Source organism: Amblyraja radiata, chromosome 10 (assembly GCF_010909765.2).
Source record: "Amblyraja radiata isolate CabotCenter1 chromosome 10, sAmbRad1.1.pri, whole genome shotgun sequence".
NCBI lineage: Eukaryota > Metazoa > Chordata > Chondrichthyes > Rajiformes > Rajidae > Amblyraja > Amblyraja radiata.
The window spans coordinates 39,757,516-39,782,179 of record NC_045965.1 but is presented as its reverse complement, the minus strand read 5'-3'; the positions used below and the strand labels follow the sequence as shown (position 1 = coordinate 39,782,179).

Below are 24,664 nucleotides of genomic sequence, written 5' to 3'. Positions count from 1 at the left end.
AGGCAGTATCTTTGGAGAACGGGGATAGGTAATGTTTCGGGTCTGGACACTTCTTCAGACAGTATGTTTAATAGGTAAATAAAGCAAAAGGCTAAAAAAAACCCTGTAAAAACAAAGACTTGAATTCAACTTAACTTCTTCAGCAAATCATATACACAAGTTTCTATATTTTATTAATGTTTTATCACATTACAAACGCTTTGCACCAAATGTTGCAGCTAGTAGAACTACTGCCTCAGAGTGCCTGAGATCAAGGTTTGATCCTGACCTCGGGTGTTTGCACATTCTTCTGTTGATTGCATGCATTTCCTCCAGGTGCTCTGGTTTCCTCCCACTTCCTAAAGATGTGCAGATTTGCAGGTTAATCAGCCTCCGTAAATTGCTCTGTGTGTAGCGAGTGGATGTGAAAGTGGGATAACAGTGTGAACGGGTGATGGACGTGGTGGACCAAAGGACTAATTTCCATGCTGCAGCCTCCAATCAATCAATTTCATTTTCTTAAGAGATTTCAAGTGACAAATACCCAAGGATGAAATGCATAGATTTATAGGTATTTGCAGGCAATGTAATGAGTGCTTGATAAATTCAGAATAAAATTCCAGTCAAAATATTATGAACATGAAATTGAGAGAGATGAAATGATCAAGTACTGACCATGAAGGCAATTAGCCTTAAGGCCTATAATGCAAAAACCCAAAGCCAAGTATGGAGCAATGAGATTACTGTCTCCAAATAACTCCAAAGCTTATAAAGACAACAAAATAATTAACTTCAATCTAAATGGCAACAATTTCGCTTGAGGTGAGGCAAGGTTACATGTGAAAAAAGCAAACTTCAATAATACCGAATACAATATATACCAAGTACATGACTACACGATCTTAAAAAGTCCTCCAATGATCATATGGATATATGGACCGAGTAAGACATAAATTCAAAAGAGTTTATTGTCATGTGTCCCAGATAGGATAATGAAATTCTTGCTTTGCTTCAATTCTTACTTTGCTTCAGCACAACAGAATATAGTAGGCATAAATATATACAGAACAGATATATATATATATATATATACGCACACACTCACACACACACACACACATATATATATATATATATATATATATATTCACACGGATAAAGTGCAATGGGCTATTAATGTTCAGAGTTTTATTTGAGTTGAGTTTAATAGATTGATGGCTGTGGGGAAGCACCTATTCCTGAACCTGGATGTTGCAGATTTCAAGCTCCTGGCTAAACAGTCATGGCCAAACAGTCGAGTGTTCAGCTTATCCATAACGAATGAAACTGTCATTTTCCAATAAGTTTTATAAACATAGAAAAGTGCTGAATTTGCCCAGGAATGCTACACTTTACACATTTCTTATCTAACATAATGAACTAATCCAAGAAGTATAACCAAATACTTCAGTGCCAAATGAGTGTTTGACAGCACTGGGCCTCTACTCGCTAGATAGAGTGGATGTGGAGAGGATGTTTCCACAAGTGGAAGAGTCTAGAACAAGAGGTCATACCCTCAGAATTAAGGCGTTCCTTTAGGAAGGAGATGAGAAGAAATTTATTACGTCAGAGAGTGGTGAATCTGTGGAATTCATAGCCACAGAAGTCTGTGGAGGCCAAGTCAATGGATATTTTTAAGGCACAGATAGATTTTTGATTAGTACAGGTGTCAGGGGTTAAGATTGGGATTAGGAGGAAGAGATAGATGGTCCGAATGGCCTAATTCTGCTCCTATAACTTATAGTCCTGAACTTATTCAAAGGTCTGAATAGCCTAATTCTGCTCCTATCACTTATGATCCTGAACTTACACAAATGCACAGAAACCAAGAACATGTTTAATCAATTTATCTGGAAGCTTGCCACCAAATGACGTCTTGGTCAAACCCTGTTCAATGTTTTTAAATGTACAAATTAAATTGCTCAGGTTTACCATGGACCAGAACTTTCCATCAAGTGAACTTGGCAGTTTTTTATTTGTCATTGACTACCTCAATGACAAAAGACTGAATCACTTCACGACACTGAAGTGATAACGTATTAAACTGTAAAACAAATTGTAAGAGAGTGGCTTGGTTTATTTAATTTGTGAACTTAAACCAACACACAATTTTCTCCTAAAATTAAATGTATTTCTAAATTTAAACTACCATTTCTTGAAATTAACAAACAAATATGCTAGGTTTTGGCAAGTAAAAAAGGTTCCAGGTGCTGATTATGAATCTGGGCTTAGCGTACATCTTCAATTACAAACCGAATAAAACAGCACCCTCTTCTTGCTGAGTCTCAACATGCTAGCAAAACCTTTATTATTACGACAAAAACTGTATGCAGTATATACAGTTCCAAGTTTATACTAGAAGAACGCATCACTTTGAACTAGTTCTGGGATGAAAATGCCTTTTAAAATTAGTAAACCTAAAACCCAATGCCAATTTGGAACATACAAATTGTTGTCTTTACACTGACTCAAAGATCAAGCTTTGGATCAAATTTAACTAACACTGTTCTATGCGAATTTAAAAGGATAGAAAGTATCACAATGTTAGTTTGGAACAGGGATGGAGAAGAGTATGAGTAACTGGTTGTCAGACAAGAAAGAAAGGAATGTCACGAGGAATATACATCCACCTGGAAAGCATGTTTGTAGCATTCTATTGAGGGAAACTATGGGTCCTTCTAGCATCCTAAAGCTGCTACAATAATGCTTAAAGAATTTAATGACAGATTGCATAAAATTAGTTTTCAGTCCCAACAGTTTAGAAAATTGATGAAGTGTTTGAACTGGACAGTTTCCAAAGGATATATTTTTTAAATGATTTGATAAAATAGACTGACAAAAATGAACAGAAACTGAAAGCACCAATTGTGTTTTCAATAGCTTTTTACTGGCTCATGCTACACTGTGTTTGCAATCCACATTTCTTCCTCGACCGCAGAACCATCCAATTTCCCTCTACTAACACACTCCTCCGCCTAGCGGAACTGGTCCTCACCCTCAACAACCTCTCCTTTGACTCCTCCCATTTCCTCCAAGTCCAAGTCGTAGCTATGGGCACCCGCATGAGCCCCAGCTATGCCTGCCTCTTTGTAGGGTACGTTGAACAATCCCCGTTCCAGGCGTACACTGGCCCTATCCCCGAACTCTATCTCCGTTACATTGATGACTGCATCAGTACAAACTCATGGACTTCATCAACTTCACCACCAATTTTCATCCTGCACTCAAATTTACTTGGATCATCTCCGACACCCCCCTCCCTTTTCTTGATCTCATAGTCTCCATCACAAGAAATAGACTATTGACTGACATTGATTACAAATCCACTGACTCCCACAACTATCTCAACTACACTTCTTCCCACCCTGCTTCCTGCAAAGATTCTATGCCCTACCAATTCCTCTGTCTATGTCGCATCTGCGCCCAATACGAGGTGTTGCATACTGGAACATCAGAGATGTCCTCATTCTTTAGGGGGTTTCCCTCTCCCATCACAGATGAGGCCCTCACTTGTATCTACTCGGTACCCTGCAGCTCCGGTCTTGCTCCCCCTCTCCCTAGTTGCAACAGAGACAGAGTACCCCTAGTCCTCACCTTCCACTCCATCAGCCGTCGCATACAACACATAATCTTCCGAAATTTCCGCCACCTCCAACGGGATCCACTAGCCACATTTCCCCATCTCCACCCCTTTCCGCCTTCCGCAGAGACCGTTCCCTCCACAGCTCCCTGGTGAACTCATCCCTTCCCACCCAAACCACTCTCTCCCCAGGTACCTTCCCCTGCAACCGCAGAAGACGCAACACCTGTCGCTATACCTCCTCCCTTGACTCTGTCCGGGGACCCCGACAGTCCTATCAGGTTAGGCAGAGTTCACTTGCACCTCCTTGAGGAAGGACATCCTTGTGATTGAAGCAGTGCAGCGTAGGTTCACAAGATTCATCCCTGGGATGGCGGGACTGTCATATGAGGAAAGATTGAAAAGACTATGCTTGTATTCACTGGAGTTTAGAAGGATGAGGGGATATCTTATAGAAACATATAAAATTATAAAAGGACTGGACAAGCTAGATGCAGGAAAAATGTTCCCAATGTTGGGCGAGTCCAGAACCAGGGGCCACAGTCTTAGAATAAAGGGGAGGTCATTTAAGACTGAGGTGAGAAAAAACTTTTTCTCCCAGAGAGTTGTGAATTTATGGAATTCCCTGCCACAGAGGGCAGTGGAGGCCAAGTCACTGGATGGATTTAAGAGAGAGTTAGATAGAGCTCTAGGGGCTAGTGGAGTCAAGGGATATGGGGAGAAGGCAGGCACGGGTTATTGATAGGGGACGATCAACCATGATCACAATGAATGGCGGTGCTGGCCCGAAGGGCCGAATGGCCTCCTACTGCACCTATTTTCTATGTTTCTATGTTTCCTCCAACCTCATCTACTACATCCCTTGTTAAGATATGGACTATTTTACATCGGCGAGACCAAACGCAGACTGGGCGATCATTTCGTGGAACACCTCCGCTCAGCCCACATGAACTAACCTGATTGCCCGGTTGCTGGACTCTTTAATTCTCCTTCCCATTCCTACACAGACCTTTCTGTCCTTGGTCTCCTCCATTGTCAGAGTGAGGCTAAATGCAAATCGGAGGAATAGCATCTCATATTTCGCTTGGGCAGCTTACATCCCAGTTGTATGAATATTGATTTCTCTCACTTCAGGTAGCCCCGGCATTCCCTCTCTCTCTCTCTCTATCCCTCCCCCACCCATGTCGCACTAGCTTCTCATTTTCATTGTACAAACAGCTTACAATGGCCTGTTTCCTTTATCATCGTTAATTTTTTGCATATCTTTCATTAATTGTTTTTTATCTCTCCACATCACCGTCTATATCTCTCCTTTCCCTTATCCCTAACGTCACCCATTCATTCTCTCCAGATATGCTGCCTGTCCCACTGAGTTACTCCAGCTTTTTGTGTCTATCTTCGGTTTAAGCCATCATCTGCAGTTCCTTCTTACACAGTTACATATTTATACCGGCATACCTTTAAAAAAAAGTACCTACAAAATTGCTACTTCAAGTGAAGAATTTCAGATCCCAATAACTAATAAAATCTTCATATATTTTTTTTAAATCACGGACCCTCTGCATTCTAGAATTGGCCACAATACCCCAGCAGAAACTTAGCTGGGATGTGAAACCAAAACTTAAGGACAGAGTTAAGGATTTAAAAATGAAGTCAGAAAGCACTTTACACAAAATAACCTGAAATTCTCTCCCCCATAAGGCTGCGAAAATTAGATTAACTGAAACCTTCAAGACTGAGTATTTTGTTGCACAAGGAAATTAGATGAAAATGAGCCTAGAAAGATTCCCAAAAAAGTGTCCAGGTGCAGATTACCCACAATTTATTTGAACGGTAGATCAGATTCCAGATCCTGTCCCTAACAAAATATGGCCAAGAATCATTTAAAAGATTTGTCAAACTCAAAATATTACTTTTAGGCAAGAAACTCAAGTATTTATATGACCAAGGTTGCCAAAGATTTAAAATGTATTAATGTAGTCTATTTCAACGTTTTATAAATGGCCAGAAATAAAGGAAAAGAAACTTACAACTTGTTAGAACAGAATGGCAAGTTACACAAACTCGGGCCTCCTTCATGTCCATATAACTTAGCTTATACTTCAGGCTGCAACAAGCTGCACAGAAAACCTACAAAGTAAAAAAGATGTCAAAAAGGAATTTGCACAAAAATTAGTTAAATAAAAAGTAATACCACTGTTTCTGGACAAAGAACGGGATATTTTTAAAGACTATCAATTGGCTTATGTTCATCTGGTATAAACTTAAAATCAAAATTCTGTTGAAGTACAATAAAGGCATTGAGACAATAAATCCACAAATGGAGAATATGTTGCCCACCTTATTTGTTTCAAAATAGTTGAGCTCGCAAATGAGAAAGTGATCCAATTGATTTCTATTCACTCCTAGGTTTCAATAGCAGCACTTGGTATCCTTATTACCAAGAAACATTGATTCAATTGCTACCCTCCACTACACCCCTCTTAAAATAAAACATATACATTATCAATGGCTAAAAAAATTACTAATCTCTCCGCCCGACAATCATTACTCTCGTCTGAAATAGTTTTGCAATTTCATTTTAATTCAAAACTTAGATCTCAAAGTTCAAATTATACAACGTTTTTTAAAATTAGTGTATTTATTGTTGGCATTTCACAATGGTAATTCAAACACATGATGGAAATATTCAGGTGGTCAGGCAGCATTAGCACTAGTGCAGAAAAAGAGGGTCAAAATTTCACGTTGATGAATTTTCTGTATCCACAGACTCTGCCCAACCTGCTGAGCATTTTCTGTTCCCACATGGAACTTGACACCGTGTTGGCTATAGATCAGGCATAGCACAATTGCAAACCACACAATAACTTGCAAAACTTTGGTTCTGCCATTTCTGACAATCTACGATTCATAATCATTTCTTGGTCTGAGGGTCCAAGCCTTCTTTGAAGAAGTCTGCCTGTCTAAAAATTCCACTCATTAAATTGGACAACTACCATATTAGAACGCGACATGATTATTTCACGAGCACAGTACAAAACTGAGCCACACATCGGCATATGAAAGTTAAAAGTAGTTAATGGACAGTGATCATAAGCAAAAAATCTAAAAGCAAATGAATCTAAATATCTAGTTTGCCAAGAGATACATTTGGAATGTGTGCACTTCTGGGATCGATCCTTCTGAATGAAGATGAATCCACTTAAGGTTCCAAAGGAAAAAAATTAAGGGTGCTGTTTGTGTTTAGTTTAGTTTAGTTTAGTTTAGTTTCGTGGGCGGCGCGACTCTTGTCAGCAGCGGCCTCTGCAGTCCGTCTGTCTTTTTATTGTTTTCTGTCTTGTTCTATGTAATTTTTATTGTTTTTTTTGTTGGGGTATGTGTGTGGGGGTGGGGGAACTTTAAGGTCTTTCCCCTGCACGGGAGATCCGACCTTTTCTTTGTCGGGTCTCCGTTGTCGTTGGGGCTGCAACGTGGAGCGGCCTCCAACAGGAATGACCTGGGGCTCCAGTCACGGAGCTGGCCGAGTCCGGAGCGGGTGTAGCTGTGGTGGACGCTGCTGTGACCCGACACCCGGAGATTCGGAAGCTCCTACCGCAGGTCTGTGGACGGTAATGCCGGGAGCCCGCGGGTCCCTGGTGGGAGACCGCTTTTCGGGGCTTCCGCAGCGGCGACTTCTCCCGCCCGAGTTGCGGGGTTGAAGATTACCTGGAGCGGGGCCTACATCACCGCCCCGCGCGGCTTGGAATGGCCGCGGGACTTTGTGAGCGCCCGCCGGGGCTCCAACACCAAGAGCCCGCCGGGGCTCCAACACCAAGACCCGGTGCGTGGCTTGCATCGCCCGGCGTGGCTTTAATGGCTGCGGGACATTTAACATCGCCCGCCGGGGGCTTTGACTCTGTCTTTGACTCTGACATGGGGGGGAGAGGGGAGTGCAGGGGAGAGATATGTTTAAGTTTGCCTTCCATCACAGTGAGGAGGACTCACTGTGATGGATGTTTATGTGAATTGAATTGTGTTGGTGTGTGTCTTGGTTCTTTTTTTGTATGGCTGCAGAAACCAAATTTCGTTTAAACCTCATGTGAGGTTCAAATGATAATAAAAGGTATTGTATTGTATTGTATTGTATTGTATTGTATTGTTTAGTTTAGTTTAGAGATATTGCGTGAAAACAGGCCCTTCCGGCCCACCGAATCCAACTATCAAGCACATACTATCTAACACAGATTTACAATTAAACCAAGACAATTTACAATTAAACCAAGCCAATTAACCTACAAACATGTATGCCTTTGGAGTATGGGAGGAAAACAGAGATCCTGGAGAAAACCCAAGCAGGTCACGGGGAGAACATACAAACTTGACAAGCACCCGTAGTCAGGATTGAATCCGGGCCTCTGGCGCTGTAAGGCAGCAACTCTACCGCTGCAACACTGTGCCCCGTTGTTCGAAGTTAGATTAGAACTAAAATCAGAAAGTCACCATAAGAAGAATTTCAGTGCAGCATGAGTGATGTTATCAGGTGAGGGAAGTTACTAGAACTGATTACCAATAATTGAGATACTGGACAACCTGTTCAAGTAGAATAAACAAATTTATAAATGCTAATTCACATTTGGTTTTTGCAGTTAAAACCTTTTATTGAGGTGGTCGCAAATATGCCAGACAAGGAACCAACTAAACGGATTGCCAGAAGAATTTTTACAAGATTTAGTAAACAAGCACAATATCTTCTTCTTGCGTATGGCATGCACAGCCTAAAGTTGTAGGACAACTTGTTCAATTTGATCTTATTTGATTGTGCACGCCGGGTTGATTGCATTCATCGAAACAGGGTGGACCACGTGAAGGTTGCTATCTTCCACCACAAAGTACAATATAAATGAATGCTAGAATTAGAAGGCTAATGTTTTATGGTTTTCAGATAATACAATATCTTAATTTACCAATCCTTGAACTGTCCCTAAATGCAAGGGAATATACAACAAATTGTGAAAACTTTATCTGGAAAATTGTATTGAGCCTGATCACTCAGTGTAGGTAAACAGCTCCTGTGACCTAGTTGCAATCCCAACTTTCAATGCTGTTTTCATGGGTTATGCACATTTTCCCAAGGTCCTCTGTTTCCTCCCAATCCCAAAATATGCAAGTTGATAGACATGGGCAACAATTTGTGGTAGGAGAATAAATAGAATTCTAGTAGAGTTGATAATACTGTGGAGAATAAAATAAGTGTGGGATATGTCTGCTGTTGCTGCGTGGCTCTATCAGAATAGGTTTGCCAGGGTGAGATGTCTAAATCACGAGATCAAATTTTGTCATTGCCTCACTACAAATCCAATGCAATGTCTTTTGTTAAAGGCTGACATTATGACCCATTTTTAGCTTAATGTTTTTGCAAAAAACATTTTCAGTTTTATTAAGCAAGTCATTTAGATAAGAGGTGATGTTACATACCCAAATCTTTAAATAATAACCAGCTTGGAGAAATAGGAATCTGATTGGATGGAGCAGGAAATTACATTCAAGACAAATTTAGAAAAATCAAAGGAAATGCCTGAATATGGATCAGCATTAGGTCATGGAATTTATTAGATCGCAGAAGATCACATTAAATTAATTAAATAATAAACTTAACAAGATTAACCCAAACAGGTACACTAATCAAAAAAATACAAAAGATATTTTATGCTACGTTAATTTAATCAGGGTAAATAATTGCAATCAGTCGCTTTATGTAAAAAGTCATATTGAATTCAGGAGCTGCCTATAGTTTGCAAAAAAACACTGAATTTGTCAAATCTTTACAGATATGCTTATTTAAAAAGAAACAAACTATATTGGGATAGTTCTTATACAGGGCCCAAATCTTTTACAGACGAACACTTCAAAGTTAAACAACGAATTGATATTACATTCATCAATTCCGTGTTGTTTAACAAGATTTTTCCTCTAGTCCTTTGGGATCAAGGGAGAGCTACTTCAACTCAGTTTTCAGGGTGCCGAGATGACTAATAAGGCCACTGTGGGCACAGCACACTCTTCCAACTGACAGAAGTGGTGGTAGCAGATGCTTCTGAGATCTAGTGACTATAGCAAACATCCAAAGCACTGAAAAAATAACACCAGTGCTGTCTCCATAAAGTACTCCAAATTTACCAAAATGTTAAGCAAACCAAAAATCAATATTCTCTCCCAGACCAACAACCCCAATATTGAATATGACTAGATGCGAATCATCACACCACTTCAATTTCAACTAAAATACATTGCCAATCCACAAAAGGGAGGCATTTAAACATAGAATTTTCAATTATTTAGATAGCAAATCATTTAGAAAGAAGTGAAACACCAACCATTTAAATTTTCAGATTAAATAATTTGATTTATGTTGCTGAAGACAATACTTTTGAGATGTTAAATGGGAAATAATTATGGGTGGGAGGGCAATAAATCTTTAAAGCATCCACAAGAGTTTGAATTCAATGAAGGTTAATTGTTGAATTTTAAAACTCTTACCTTAATTCAATCATGGATACAGAATGTTTAAAAGTAACCAAAGAGGTCAGGCATTGACAAAGTTCAAATTGGTATTGGTATATTATTGTCATCTGTATCAAGATACTGAAAAACAGTTTTGCATGGTATCCATGTAAATTATACCGTACATGAATATAATCATACCAAACATGAGTAACAACAGGTAGTGTAATAGGAGAAAGAAACCAGTGCAGAATATAGTGTTACAACTACAGAGAATGCGTGGATAGAAAAAAAGTGCAAGGTCTGCAACAAGTATGATTGGGAAATTAGGAATACATCCCTGGTTTATGAGAGGTTTGTTCAACAGTGTGATAACACCAGGGAAGAAGCAGTTATTTAATTTAATGGTACATGCTTTATAGCTTTTACATCTTCCATCCTACAGAAATGGAAGAGGAAATGACATGGGTATGAGTGGTAATTGATTATATCGACTGTCCTCGAGGTAGAGTGTAGTGCAGTTCGAGGCAATGGTGGTGGGCAGAGTGGGGAGAAGGGGTGGCTGGTCTGCAAGATGGACTCGGCTGCGTCCACGATACATTTTTTTGTTGTTTTTGGGCAAAACAGTTGCAATCATCCAGATAGGATGTTTCCCACATTGCATCTGTAGAAATTGGCTAGGGTCATTTCAGATATGCTGAATTTCCTTACTCTGAGGAAGTAATGGTGTTGGTGGGCTTTCTTGGCTGTAGTGTCAGTGTTTGGACCAGTGCAAATTGTTGGTTATATTTATGTCTCGGATCTTGAAATTTTCATTTCAGCACCGTTGATGCAGACCGGGGGTATAACCTGCTCCATAAATTTGATGATTAACTCCTTCATTTTGCTGACATGGAGGAAGAGGTTGTCTTGACACCATGTTAGTAAGCTCTTGATTACCTTACTGTGCTCATTCTCATCATTGTCAAAGATCTGGCCTACTACAGTGGTGACATCGATAAGTCTGTAAAGGAATTTAGAGCAGTATTTGGCTGCAGAGTCATGAGTGTATCACAAGTGTAGTAACAGAGAACACCTCCTTGAGAGACACCGGCATTGAGCTATTTAGTTGTATCGTGGAGGATGTTCCGTTGCCTATCCTTATTGATTGCAAGCTATGAATCAAGGATCCGGATGCAGAGGGTGTTGTATCCTATGTCCAGGAGTTAAGAGATGATTTTGGTTGGAATTATGGTGTTGAAGGCAGACCTATAATCAATAAATAGGTGTTTGTGTTATCTCAATGTTCTTGAGATGAGTGCAAGACCAGGGAGATGGCATTTATGATGTACTTGTTGCAGTGTCTCAAAGCTGTCTGGAAGGTGCCTCTAAAGCACTTTATGATGTGAATGGACAGCAGTATTTACAAACACCAAAATATATTATTCATCAAATAAATTCGATCTGTCTTTAGTATTAAAGTATTAAATGTTTAGTATTAAAGCACATTATGCTGTTAATCCATCGCCATTAATTTAAAGTTTACTATTTTTTGGATGCAGCATTATCAATAAACTGCAATAATGATCCATCTTGAAAACGAGTTAAAATGTCCTGGTTGAAAATAAGGATATACTTCATTTGGACTGAAAACATTGTCAAGGCATAAATAGGTCCTATGTGCATGAACAAATGATTCAAACCACATTTTCAGAAGTGCAAAGTTAAAACTGCATTATGAGATAATTATTTTTGGTTTATATGCTCAAGGTTCTATTCTCATTCGGGATTGGAATCTTTACAAATAATCTTTATTTTGTGGCGGTCCCTGGGGGTTAGGCCACTCCTTGGATCATACGGCTGCGGCTTGCCTGCAGTTCGTTTGTCTTTACTTTTTTGTGTTGTTTTTTTTCGTTTTGTCTAGTTAAGTTTTTGGTTTTTAGGTTGTGTTTATGTGGGGGGGGGGTTGAAACGGGGCTTGCTGTCTCCCTTCGGGGGAATGCAACTTTTTTGTCGTATCCCCCTTCTCTGCCTCCGTCTGCGCTGAGGCCCAATGGCGGAGCTGATGACCTCGAGACTCCGGAGGCAGCCAGTCAGGACTCACACTGGGCTCGCTCCCGTGAGGGCGGCCCAGCTCGGGGCTGGAACGGCGCTCCCGTGAGGGGCTGCGACGCTCCCGTGAGGGCGGCCTGGCGAGGGGCTGAGACTCTCCCGTGAGGAGCTGTGGCGCTCTCGTCGGAACGGCCCAGCTCGAGGGTGGAACGGCACTCCCGTCGGAGCGGCCCATCCCGAGGGTGGAATGGCGCTCCCGTCAGAGCGGCCCAGCTCGAGGGTGGAATGGCGCTCCCGTCGGAGCGGCCCAGCTCGAGGGAGGAACGGCACTCCCATGAGGGGCTGCGACGCTCCCGTGAGGGCGGCCTGGCGAGGGGCTGAGACTCTCCCGTGAGGAGCTGTGGCGCTCTCGTCGGAACGGCCCAGCTCGAGGGTGGAACGGCACTCCCGTCGGAGCGGCCCATCCCGAGGGTGGAATGGCGCTCCCGTCAGAGCGGCCCAGCTCGAGGGTGGAATGGCGCTCCCGTCGGAGCGGCCCAGCTCGAGGGAGGAACGGCACTCACGTGAGGGCGATCCGGCTCGGGGCTGGAACGGTGCTCGGGTGGCTGGGACGGCGTTCTGGCGGCTAAGACCTGAGTCCTGGGGATCAGCCGCGGGCCAGCGGCTGCGTCCGCTGGACTGGAGGGCGGCAGCTTCGATCACCCCGGACCGCGGTGTTTGAGCCGGCCCGTTTGCGGGGTTCGGTGAGCCGCGGGACTGTTTGTGCCATCGCCCGGTGGGGAATCGCCTCAGCGCAGAGGGAGAAGAGGAAGGAAGAGACTGCAGCCCTAAGATTTTTGCCTCCACCACAGTGAGGAGGTGCTTGGAGGATACACTGTGGTGGATGTTAATTTGTGTTTAGTGTTGTTTATTATTGTATGATTGTATGTATGACTGCAGGCACGAAATTTCGTTCAGACCGTAAGGTCTGAATGACAATAAAGGAATTCAATTCAATTCAATCCCCCTTGCCTATTGAGGGACAGGGGTCTTGGTCTGCCACTGGGTTTCCCGAGGTCCCTTTGTGGTGTGTGCTCTAAGACTACTGTTTGAACCTGCCTGGCGTCCGGCCTTTTCCTGACCTCGTCCAGGCCGCTACAATTGGTGACCCCGCCATTCATCACACTTCGTGATGGATAACAACGCCGTTGCACTTAAACTCCCTACTCTGTGGACCGAAGAGCCTGACATCTGGTTCCAGCAGGCAGAGGCACAATTTGCTGTGCGAGGGATAACTGCGGACGAGAGAAAATACTTTTACGTGGTGAGAGCGCTTGACCAAGCGACTGCGAGGCGAGTTAAGCCTTACCTTAGAGCCCCCCCGTTAACTAACAAATATAGGGGTTTAAGGAATTCCTTATCAGGAGGTTTGGCCTTGGTGAATCTCAGCGGGCAGCTCAGATTCTTCGAATGGACGGTCTGGGCAACCCTCCTGGAGGACATGCCGTCTGCCCTCTTGGAGGACATGCTCACCCTAATGGGGGACCACGAACCTTGTTTCATATTTAAATTTGCTTAACTGCACAGCTCCCGCCCAACATCCGCCTGCAGCTCACCAGGGATCCCTTAACCGACATGCAGGCGCTGGTCGAGCAAGCCGACGAGCTCTGGCCGTCCTTCCCGTGGCGTTGGGAGGCTCAGAGCAGATCGGGGCCGCTATCCACCGCGTCTCCGCTGCTCACAGTCGGCCCCCGCGGCAAATTCCGGCCGCCATCGGACATTCCACTGCAGACACGTCTTTTCAGCAGGGCCCGCCTGCAGTTCCACCCAACGACAGCAGAGGTCGCTGATGTTCAACCCAGCCAAATTCGCTTGCAGTTCCACCAGAGGGGGTTGGTGCTATTACCATCGTTGCTGGGGAGCTGCAGCAAGGCAGTGTCGCTCACCCTGTTAATTCCCAGGAAATAAAGGGGCCGGTCGTCAGTGATTCCTTCAGCGGCCGGCAATATTCATCGCATCTTCGCCTGGGATCGCCGCACTGGGGGTCGATTCCTCGTGGACACTGATGCGGAAGTGAGTGTTCTGCCTGCCTCCATCGCTGACATCCATGCGGGCGAACGGGAGTGCTATTCACACCTACGGAGTTCGCACCATCTCCCTCAACTTTGGTCACAATTGCTTTTCGTGGGAGTTCGTCATCGCCGACGTTTCCCAGCCGCTGCTGGGCGCCGACTTCCATCGAGCCCATTCACTGCTCATGGATGTCAAGCGGCGGCGCCTGGTGCACTCCGTCACGCTGGAGCCGGTCTTCCTCCGCATTGGTGATCCCGTATCGCGCCCTAATGGCCCCCTGACGTCCATGGATGCGACTTTCGCGCGTATCCTGGCGGATTTTCCGGACATCCTCGAACCCCACTTCCGCTCCTCCACCCCCAAGCACGGGGTGGAGCACCATATTCCTACTACCGGCCCGCTTGTGCACGCCCGGGCGCGTAATCTCGCGCCAGACAAGCTTTGTCTGGCTCGGGGGGAGTTCCACCTGGTGGAGGCGATGAGCATCGTGCGTCCCTCCGATAGCCCATGGGCGTCACCGCTCCACATGGTCCCTAAAGCGGGAGGAGGATGGCGCCCGTGTGGGGATTACCATTGTCTGAATGATTCCACCGTCGCCGACAGGTACCCGGTCCCACACATTCAGGACTTCAATGCCCATCTGGCCGGAGCATCGGTGTTCTCTAAGGTGGACCTCTTACGAGGGTACAACCAAATTCCGGTCCACCCCGACGATATACCGAAGACAGCCATTATAACGCCATTTGGACGGATGCCGTTTGGTTTGAAGAACGCTGCGCAGGCCTTTCAGCGGCTTATGGACTGTGTGTGCCGCGGCCTGGACTTCGTATTCATGTACTTGGATGACATACTCGTGGCCAGTCGCTTGCGGCAGGAGAACTGCATTCATCTCCGTCGGCTGTGTCAGCGCCTCAGCGATTTTGGTTTGTCCATCAATTCGTCCAAATGCCGTTTTGGGGTTACGGCTATCGACTTCCTCGGCCACCGCGTAACTCCACAGGGGGTGGTTCCTCTGCCGACCAGGGTGGACGCTGTCCGCAGGTTCCCCCGTCCGACCACAGTTAAGGGTCTACAGGAGTTCGTGGGGATGGTCACCTTTTATTACCGTTTCTTGCCGGCAGCGGCCGCAGTCATGCGTCCGCTTTTCCACCTGATTGCTGGTCATCGCAGGGAGGTTGAGTGGTCCGACGAAGCAACAGCAGCATTCGAGAGGGCTAAGGAGGCACTGGCTGGGGCCACGATGCTCGTCCACCCATGTGAGGACGCCCCGACCGCCCTGACAGTAGACGCTTCTGAGGTTGCGGTTGGGGCAGTGTTGGAGCAGCTCGTTGACGGATGCTGACGGCCACTCGTCTTCTTCAGCAGGCATCTCAGTGGTGCTCAGCGTTGTTACAGCACTTTCGACCGCGAGCTCCTTGCCCTGTACCTCGCCGTACGCCACTTTCACTACTTCCTGGAAGGGCCTTTTACTGCATTTACGGCTCACAAGACGCCAACCTTCACGCTCGCCAAGGTTTCAGACCCGTGGTCTGCCCGGCAGCAGAGGCAGTTGGCATATGTGTCCGAGTACACCACCTCCATCCATTTCGTTGAGGGCAAGTATAACAGGGTGGTCGACGCCTTATCACGACCTGCAGTTCACGCGGTTCCCCAAGTCGCTGAGGGTATTAAATATTCCGCCCTGGCAGCCGCTCAGCTGGTCGACGAGATGACCGCCTATCGTACGGCAGTTTCAGGCCTGCAGTTGGAGGACATTGACTGTGGTCCTGGGGGCGCAACGCTGCTGTGCGATGCCTCCACTGGACTTCCGCAACCCATCGTCCCCGTCGCCTGGCGGCGCAGGGTGTTTGAGGTGCTCCATGGGTTTGCGCATCCCTCCATCAGGGCGACAACGGCCCTGGTAGCCTCCCGCTTCATGTGGCACGGGCTGCGGAAGGAGGTTGGACATTGGGCGCGCATTTGCATCCCATGCCAGACTGCCAAGGAGCAACGACACGTGAGCGCGCGTTGCAGGAGTTCACCATCCCTCGCCCGCGGTTCGACCACATTCACGTGGACATCGTGGGGCCGCTGCTGCCGTCCCGGGGCATGGCCTATCTATTCACCGTCGTGGACTGCTTCACGCGGTAGCCTGAAGCCATTCCGTTACATGATTCTTCAACGGCCACTTGTGCACGAGTCTTGGTGGCGCACTGGATCGCCCGGTTTGGTGTGCCACTGGACATAACATCCGACCGGGGGCCTTAGTTCACATCGGAACTGTGGTCGGCCATGGCACGCCTCCTGGGGGTGGGGAAATATATAATAAAATTGCTCAAATTATAAGTTCTTAAGGAACTTGTATTAAGTTGCAAGAGAAAAGCTTGGAGTTGGGGCTTTCAGAAATACATGCCTCCACAAAGAAATAAAGAACAAAGAACACACACAGGAGAACAGATGGCTTATCACAACATGGAAATGTTGATCTGATGGGCACCATCCTTCTTCCTTTGTGACACATCTTCTGAGCTCGGGTGTATCATTAAGGCAATTTATGGTTGTCTATGTTGGACTGTAGGCACCAAGGCTAGATACTAGATCTGTAAATTGGTTTGTGCCGTTTAAATGTATTTATGTTGGGATAAGAGATATGGCATAGGTGATGGTTGTGTGACCTTTGCAAAAGGATTTCTTATGTTATGGAAGACTGAGAATGTAACTGTTTTGATCTAAGCCAAACGATTGGGGTTTGCATATAGTAATCTTCAAATTGCTGTGTGGAATGCTTTTGATAAGAAGTTGTAAAGAGGCCTTACATTCTTTTCCTCCAGAGATAGAAGGGGGAGGTTGTAATACAAAATTAAATTAGACCCGAGCTTGGGAAGAAGCAATCAAGTGTGACAGTTAATGGCCTTTATGTGGCTGGAGTTGGGAATTGTGCGATTAGAAATAACTTAAGTCTTTACCACTTTGTAAGAATGGGGCAAAACTCATCTTTAATCTTTGTAATCCATAAGTAACTGTATTTTAACTATGTGGTTGTAAGGAAATTAATTGTGAAGTGTATTGTGTTTAATTACGATTGTAAGTATTAGACTTTGTTTAAATCTGAAGTTTTAGAAATCTTTCTTTTCCAAAAGTGAAAATATGTTTTGTATGTATGTGTTGGGGTGTGATTGCTATATTATGTGTATATTCTGAAAAGTATTCTGTGAGAATTAGTTTTATATCTGTGGTTTTACTTTATTGAAATAAAATGATTTTGAGCAAAGAGGTTGAAGAAACCAGAGGGGAAGAGGGTTGTAAAGGGGCTGGAAAAGGGAAAATCATGTGACTATACATGTTGTCAATCAATGGAAAGGATTAAGTTGATTGGTTAATGCAAATGTTAAATGTATGGTAAACCATAATGATTGGTTAAGTTTGCTACTCCTTTTGTACCATCCTTGTCTTTTACCTATATAATGTGTTACATTTATGCCAAAGTCAGTAGTTCTTTCGACCTGCTCCAGAGTTTCTAACTCTGTGTTGGAAGGTTTAAAGAATTATCCAGCGCTGTCAGAATAAAGAATTGATTTTAGCAGCAATGGTTTGAATCAAGTTTTCTTGAATTAGACTGGCAAAAAGAACTCATTTTAACAGGGGTTCGCCTACACCACACAATGGCGTATCATCCGCAGGTTTCACCGCCAACTCAAGGATGCCCTGAAGGCATGGCTGAATGATCCGGACTGGGTGGACGCTCTCCCGTGGGTTTTGCTGGGGATTTGCACTGCACCGAAAGAAGACTTGGCCTCCTCCTCCGCCGAGTTGGCATATGGCTCTATGTTGACGGTGCCCAGGGAGTTCATCCCACCGGCATGGGGCTAGGTGGAGCAGCCTTAGGACACTCTGCAACGTCTTCGTCAGATGGTGGGCAAGCTGGCGCCGGTGCCCACATCTCGTCATGGGTCCTTCCGTCCACACGTTCCCTCTGCTCTGGAGGACTGCCAGTTCATCTTCCTATGCAGGGATGCTCATCGGACACCTCTCCAGCGGCCGTACGAGGGTCCCTTCCGAGTCCTAGAGCATGGCTCATTTACATTCGTCCTGGACAAGGGGGGTCGGCATGAGACTGTTTCGGTTGCATGGCTGAAGCCGACGCATATTGACATTGATCAGCCGGTGCTGGTAGCGCGCCCCCGTAAGCGAGTGCGCCCTCCTTTTAGGGTACCTCCTTCTCTGGCTACTCCGTCCCCTGCACCTGTTGGTCAGTTGCCTGTTCCTGTTCCTGTGCCATGCACCCGGGCTGACCGCCGTGTACGCCCTCCTGTCCGTTACGTGCCTCGGGTACTTTGGGGGGGGGGGGGGGCCTGTGGCGGTCCCTGGGGGGGTAGGCCACTCCATGGATCATCCCCCTCGCCTATTGAGGTACAGGGGCGTTGGTCTGCCACGGGGTTTCCCAAGGTCCCTATGTGGTGTGTGCTCTCGCTGTGCGATTAAAGACTACTATTTGAACCTGCCTGGCGTCTGGCCTTTTCCTGACTTCGTCCAGGCCGCTACAATTTTCACATAAAATAGCTTACAGTAAAAAGGAAACCAAAATAACCAAATGTTATTGGGCAAAATCAGCCCATCGCAACTCTTACTTTGGTTTGTTGAACCAGCAGTGGCTGCCTCGCCAAGTCTGTCTGTCCTTTTTTTATTTTCTGTTATGTTTAGTACGCGTTAAAAGTATGTTTTAGTATTCCTTTGTTTGTTTTATGTGGGGGGTGGGGGGGGGGGGTGGGTTGGTGGAAACTTTTTTTTTCAATCTCTTACCTCTACAGAGATGCGATTTTTATTCCGTATCACGTCTCCATCCCCACTGCGGCCTAACATCGTGGAGTTGGCGGCCTTTCCTGGAGACCAACCCAGCGCTCCAATCCGCTGTGGTGGATGTTTATGTTAACTTTTATGTGGTTGTGTGTCTTGTGTTGCTTTTAATTTAGTATGGCTGTATGGTAACTCAAATTTCACTGTACCTTATGGTACATGTGACAAACTGACCTTGACACCTTGAAATTAAGTATTCTAATATTCTATGGCTAAAGTCCCAAAACAACATTGAGAGAACAGTTGAGAAGAGGAAAACTAGGCCTAATCTAAGGGGTATAGTCAAACAAGTAGTTGAAGTGTCAGCAGAAGGGCATTTTGAAGATGGTGAACATAACTGCAAGTTTTTATTGAGAGGGTTAAAGATGGACCAGAAATTAAAATACTCAACTGGGGCAAGGCAAATTTCAATATCATAAGATAGGACCTGACATAAGTAGACAGGATGCGGCTACTTAAAAGATAAGCCTACAATGGACAAGTGGTAAACATTCAAACGTGAAATCATGAGAGTTCAGGGCCAACAGTTTATCATCCTTGCAGATCCAAACCCAAGGAATCTAAATGTGAAGAGATGAAAGCTGGATATAGAGCCATAGACAATAGACAAAAGGTGCAGGAGTGGACCATTTGGCTCATCGAGCCAGCACCATCATTCACTGTGATCATGGCTGATCACCCACAGTACCCCGTTCCTGCCATCTCCCCATATCCCTTGACTCTGCTATCTTTAAGAGCTCTATCTAAGTTGAACCTTGGGCCAGAGGCCCTAAAATGAATAATTCTTACCTGTATTCAGAGAATTCCAGTTGCAATGAGGTGGGAAGGGAGAGGGGAGGGGTAGGGGTAGCAGTAAATTGCTAGAACATATTTTGTTAAAAAGGGGATATTAGATATCTTAGCGAGTGAATACATCCCCAGAGTCCGATAAGATTATCCCAAGCTGTTATGCGAGGAGATCGCCTGGATGCCAACAATGATTTTTAATCTTTATGGCCACAGGTGACTAAAGGAGAACAAATATACCCTTGTTCAAAAAGAGCAACAGCTACAGTGGATTCAGAAAGTATTCACACCCCTTCACTTCTTCCACATTTTGTTACGTTACAGCCTTATTTTAAAATGGATTAAATTCTTTTTTTTTTAAATAATCAATCTACGCACAATGCCCCAGAATGAAGAAGCGAAAACAGGTGATTAGAATTTTTTGCAAAGTAATTAAAAATAAATAACTGAAATATCACATTTACATATGTATTCAGACCATTTGCTATGACACTCAATATTGTGCTTAGGTTCATCCTGTTTCCATTGGTTATCCTTGAGATGTTTCTACAACTTGGAGTTCACCAGTGGTAAATTAAATTGATTGGACAAGATTTAGAAAGGCACACACCTGTCTATGCAAAGTCCCACAGTTGACAGTGCATGTCAGAGTAAAAACCATGCCATGAGGACGAAGGAATTGTCCATAGACCTCCGAGACAGGATTGTGTCGAGACACAGATCTGGGGAAGATTATAAAACAATTTCTGCAGCATTGCAGGTCCCAAAGACCCCAGTGGCCTCAGTCATTCTTAAATGGAAGAACTTTGGAACCACCAGGACTCTTCATAGAGCTGGCCACTCTGAGTTCCTCTGTGGAGATGGGAGAACCTTCCAGAAGGACATCTATATCTGCAGCATTCCACCAATCAGGCCTTTATGGTAGAAGCATGGTGGAGGCAGCATCATGCTGTGGGGATGTATTTCAGCGGCAAGAACTGGGAGACTAGTCAGGATCGAAGGAAAGATGAAAGGAGCAAAGCCCTTGATAAAAACCTGCTCCAGAGCGTAACAAAATGTGAAAAAGTGAAGGGGTCTGAATACTTTCTGAATGCACTGTATAAACCAGTTAATAACAGGTCAGTAAATCCAAAATTAGAGGTAGGAACGTGAATGGTAAAATTGTAGGATCCCATCTGACCAATGTGATTGGATTTCTCATAGAGATGACAAAACATATTGGTGCAAACAATGCAAAGGATCAGTAAGGATTTTGACAAGTTTCTAAAGACTGGTTGGAAAGATTAAAGCCCTTGGGATCCATGGCAAATTGGATCCAAATTTGGCTTGGCAATAGGGGGCAGTGGATTGATTTTGTGATTGGAAGCCCATAACCAGTGAACTATCACAAAGATTTCAGATTCAGATTCAAACTTTGTCATTGTGCAGTGTACAAGTACAGAGACAACGAAATGCAGTTAGCATCTCACCCAGAATAATGGAACAGTTAAATATATATATATGTATTTACAGTAGCAGTAGTGCAATTTTCGGGGGGGGGGGGGGGGGGGGGGGGGGGGTGAGAGATCAGTCACTGGGGGAAGGAGTGTCCTTCCCCCAGGAGGTGGTGACTGGCAATCACCAAGGTGCAGAGTTTAAATAGGGTAATAGCCACAGGGAAGAAGCTGTTCCTGAACCTGCTGGTCCGGCAACAGGGAGACCTGTAGCGCCTCTCAGATGGGAGGAGGGTAAACAGTCTGTGGTTGAGGTGAGAGCAATCCTTGACGATGCTGCACGCCCTTCGCAGACATCGCTTGCTCTGGACAGTCTCAATGGAGGGGAGTGAGGAACCAGTGATGCGTTGGGCAATTTTCACCACCCTCTGCTGTGCTTTCTGGTCGGAGACAGTTGCCATATCATACTGTGATACAGTTAGTAAGGAAGCTCTTGATGGCGCAGCGATAGTTCACCAGAATCTGAGGAGACAAATGGACCTTCTTTAGTCTCCTCAGGAAGAGACGCTGGTGAGCCTTCTTGATCAGTGTTGAGGTATTGTGGATCCAAGAGAGGTCATCAGAGATGTTGACCCCCAGAAACCTGAAGCTGGAAACACGCTCCACCTCCGTCCCGTTAATATGGATGGGGGTGTGAGTGCCACCCCTAGACCTTCTGTGGTCCACAATGAGCTCCTTGGTCTTCTTGGTGTTAAGGGCCAGGTTGTTGTCAGCGCACCATGCTGCTAGGAGCTGGACCTCCTCCCTTAGGCCGACTCATCGTTGTCGCTGATGAGACCAATCACCGTTGTATCATCTGCATACTTGATAATGGTGTTAGCACCATGTACAGGTGTGCAGTCGTAGGTGAAGAGGGAGTAGAGGAGAGGGCTCAGCACGCAGCCCTGTGGAATGCCGGTGTTCAGGGTGAGGGTTGAAGAGGTGTGGTTATCTAACCTAACAGACTGGGATCTGTTGGTTAGAAAGTCCAGTATCCAGTTGCAGAGGATGGGGTCGATGCCCAGGTCGATGTGTTTGGTGATCGGTTTGGAGGGGATAATGGTGTTAAATGCTGAGCTAAAGTCAATACACAGCATTCTCACGTAGGTGTCTCTGTTGTCAAGGGCGGAGTGAAGTGCCGTGGAGATGGCATCCTCCGTACTCCTGTTCTTGCGGTAGGCGAACTGATAGGGGTCCAGTGTGGGAGGTTGGCAGCCTTTGAGGCGTGCCAGGACCAGCCTCTAGAAGCACTTAGTGATGATGGGAGTAAGTGCAACTGGGCGAAAGTCGTTGAGGCTCGCCGCAGTGGAGTGTTTTGGCACCGGCACGATGGAGGTGGTTTTAAGGCACGTAGTGACAGCTGCTTGGGCAAGTGACAGGTTGAAAATGTCAGTCCAGACGTCTGTCAGCTGCGCAGTACAGGCCCTGAGAATGCGTTCGGGGATGCCGTCAGGACCAGCAGCCTTTCGTGCATTAATCCTGCTCAGTGTCGCATACACGTCGATGGGGGTGATGCGAGGGGCTGGTGATCAGCAGGGAGCACAGCCTTGATGGCCATCTCTTGATTGTCCCTGTCAAAGTGGCCATAAAAGTGGTTAAGCTCCTCAAGGAAGGAGGCGTCGCTGGATGTGGGGGTGTTGGTGGATTTATAGTCCGTGATGGCCTGAATGCCTTGCCACATGCGTCGGGGGTCGGAGTTGTTCTCGAAGTGCTCCTCGATCCTTAGCTTGTAGCTGTGCTTGGCCTTCTTGATGTCCCTCTTCAGGTTAGCCCTGGATGAACTGTAGGCTCGAGCATTGCCTGACCTGAAAGCGGTGTCACGTGCCTTCAGCAGTAGCCTGACCTCTCTGTTCATCCATGGCTTCTGATTCGGGAATGTGGTCACCCGTTTGAGGTCACTGTTAATGGTGGAGTTGATAAAGTCCAAATGAAGTACCCTTATTAGTTGTTATATATGTTATTTGGATATGAATGCAAGAGGTACAATTACTGAGTTTGCAAATGACATGCAAATTAGTAACACTACTGAGGGGAAGGAGGATAGCTATAGGCTACCAGTTCACACTATTTAGTTGGTAGGATGGGCAGAGCAAAGGCAAATTAAATTTAATCCTGATAGGTGCTAGTGATGTAATTTGTAAGAACTAATCAGGATAGGCCCTACATCATGAATACTGAGACCTTAAGGAACAGAAAGACCTTTTGTGTGCAAGTCCAGTTATCCCAGAAGATAGCAGTATAGATACAAGGTGAAGAAAGCATTGGGAAACTTACTTATATTAACCAGGATATAGAATGTGAGCAGGGAACTTATGATACGGCTTTACAAATATTGGTTAGAACACAGCTGGAACACTGTGCAATGTTCTAGACATCACATGAAATGAACCCGAATTACACTGAAATTAAGTGAAATTGAAATGCAGAAAATGCTAACTGGAATGAAGGAAAGATTGGATAGGTTGCGTTTATTTTTCCTGAAACAGGAAGCTGAGGGAACTCTTAAAAAATATACCAAATAATGAGGATAGTAGTAAATCTGAGGAGGATACTAGGACTGCTTCTATCGGGCATACAAGGACTTCAGGCTGACCATCAGCCTGAACAAGACGAACGTCTTGGAGCAGGATACAGAGGCGCCGCTTGTCATCACCATCAACGACTGCGAACTTGATGCCGTCCATCAGTTCACGTACCTCGGCTCCACCATCACCGACAACCTCTCCTTGGACACAGAGATTGATAAGAGGATCGGGAAGGCAGCTACAACTCTCGCTCGCCTCACAACTCGAGTGTGGACCATCCCAAAACTGACAGTGAAGACAAAGATAGCGCTTGTGTCATCAGCACGCTGCTGTACGGCAGTGAGACATGGACTACATATGCCAAGCAGGTGAGAAAACTCAACACCTACCACGTGAGAAGCATCCGCCATATCCTGGGCATATCCTGGCAAGACCGAGTGTCCAATGCCGAGATCTTGTCTCGTGCTGGCCTTCCCAGTATGTACACTGTACTCAGGCGGCACAGACTGTGGTGGCTGGGCCATGTCCACCGCATGGAGGATGGCCGTATTCCAAAAGATATCCTCTATGGAGAGCTGACATCTGGGAGGAGAACCATCGGCCGCCCCCAGCTACATTACAAGGATGTCTGCAAGAGAGATATGAAGGCGCTCGACATCGATGTGGAGTTCTGGGAGAGCCTTGCAGCTGACCGCACGAGGTGGAGAGGTCAGCATCTGAACCAACATCTCAAAACGGGGGAAGGCAAACTGTTGAACGCAGTGGCAGACAAGCGGGCACAAAGTAGGAGCACAGCAACTTCAACAAATGTGACCTTTGCCACAGAAACTGTCACTCCCGCATTGGTCTCTTCAACCACAAGCGACGCTGCTCCAGCCGAGGTTTGG

General features: G+C 45.4%; 1 protein-coding gene across 2 annotated transcripts in view; it reads right to left on the bottom strand.

Annotated features, from left to right (window-relative positions):
- The window catches only part of zfyve9 (zinc finger FYVE-type containing 9), a 112,354-nt gene that overhangs the window by 43,360 nt on the left and 44,330 nt on the right, over positions 1-24,664 (bottom strand). For both annotated transcript variants that reach the window (XM_033028602.1, XM_033028603.1), the window contains one exon: positions 5,629-5,728. In XM_033028602.1, the coding sequence (XP_032884493.1) occupies positions 5,629-5,728 (100 nt within the window). The remainder of the gene's footprint in view (positions 1-5,628; positions 5,729-24,664) is intronic.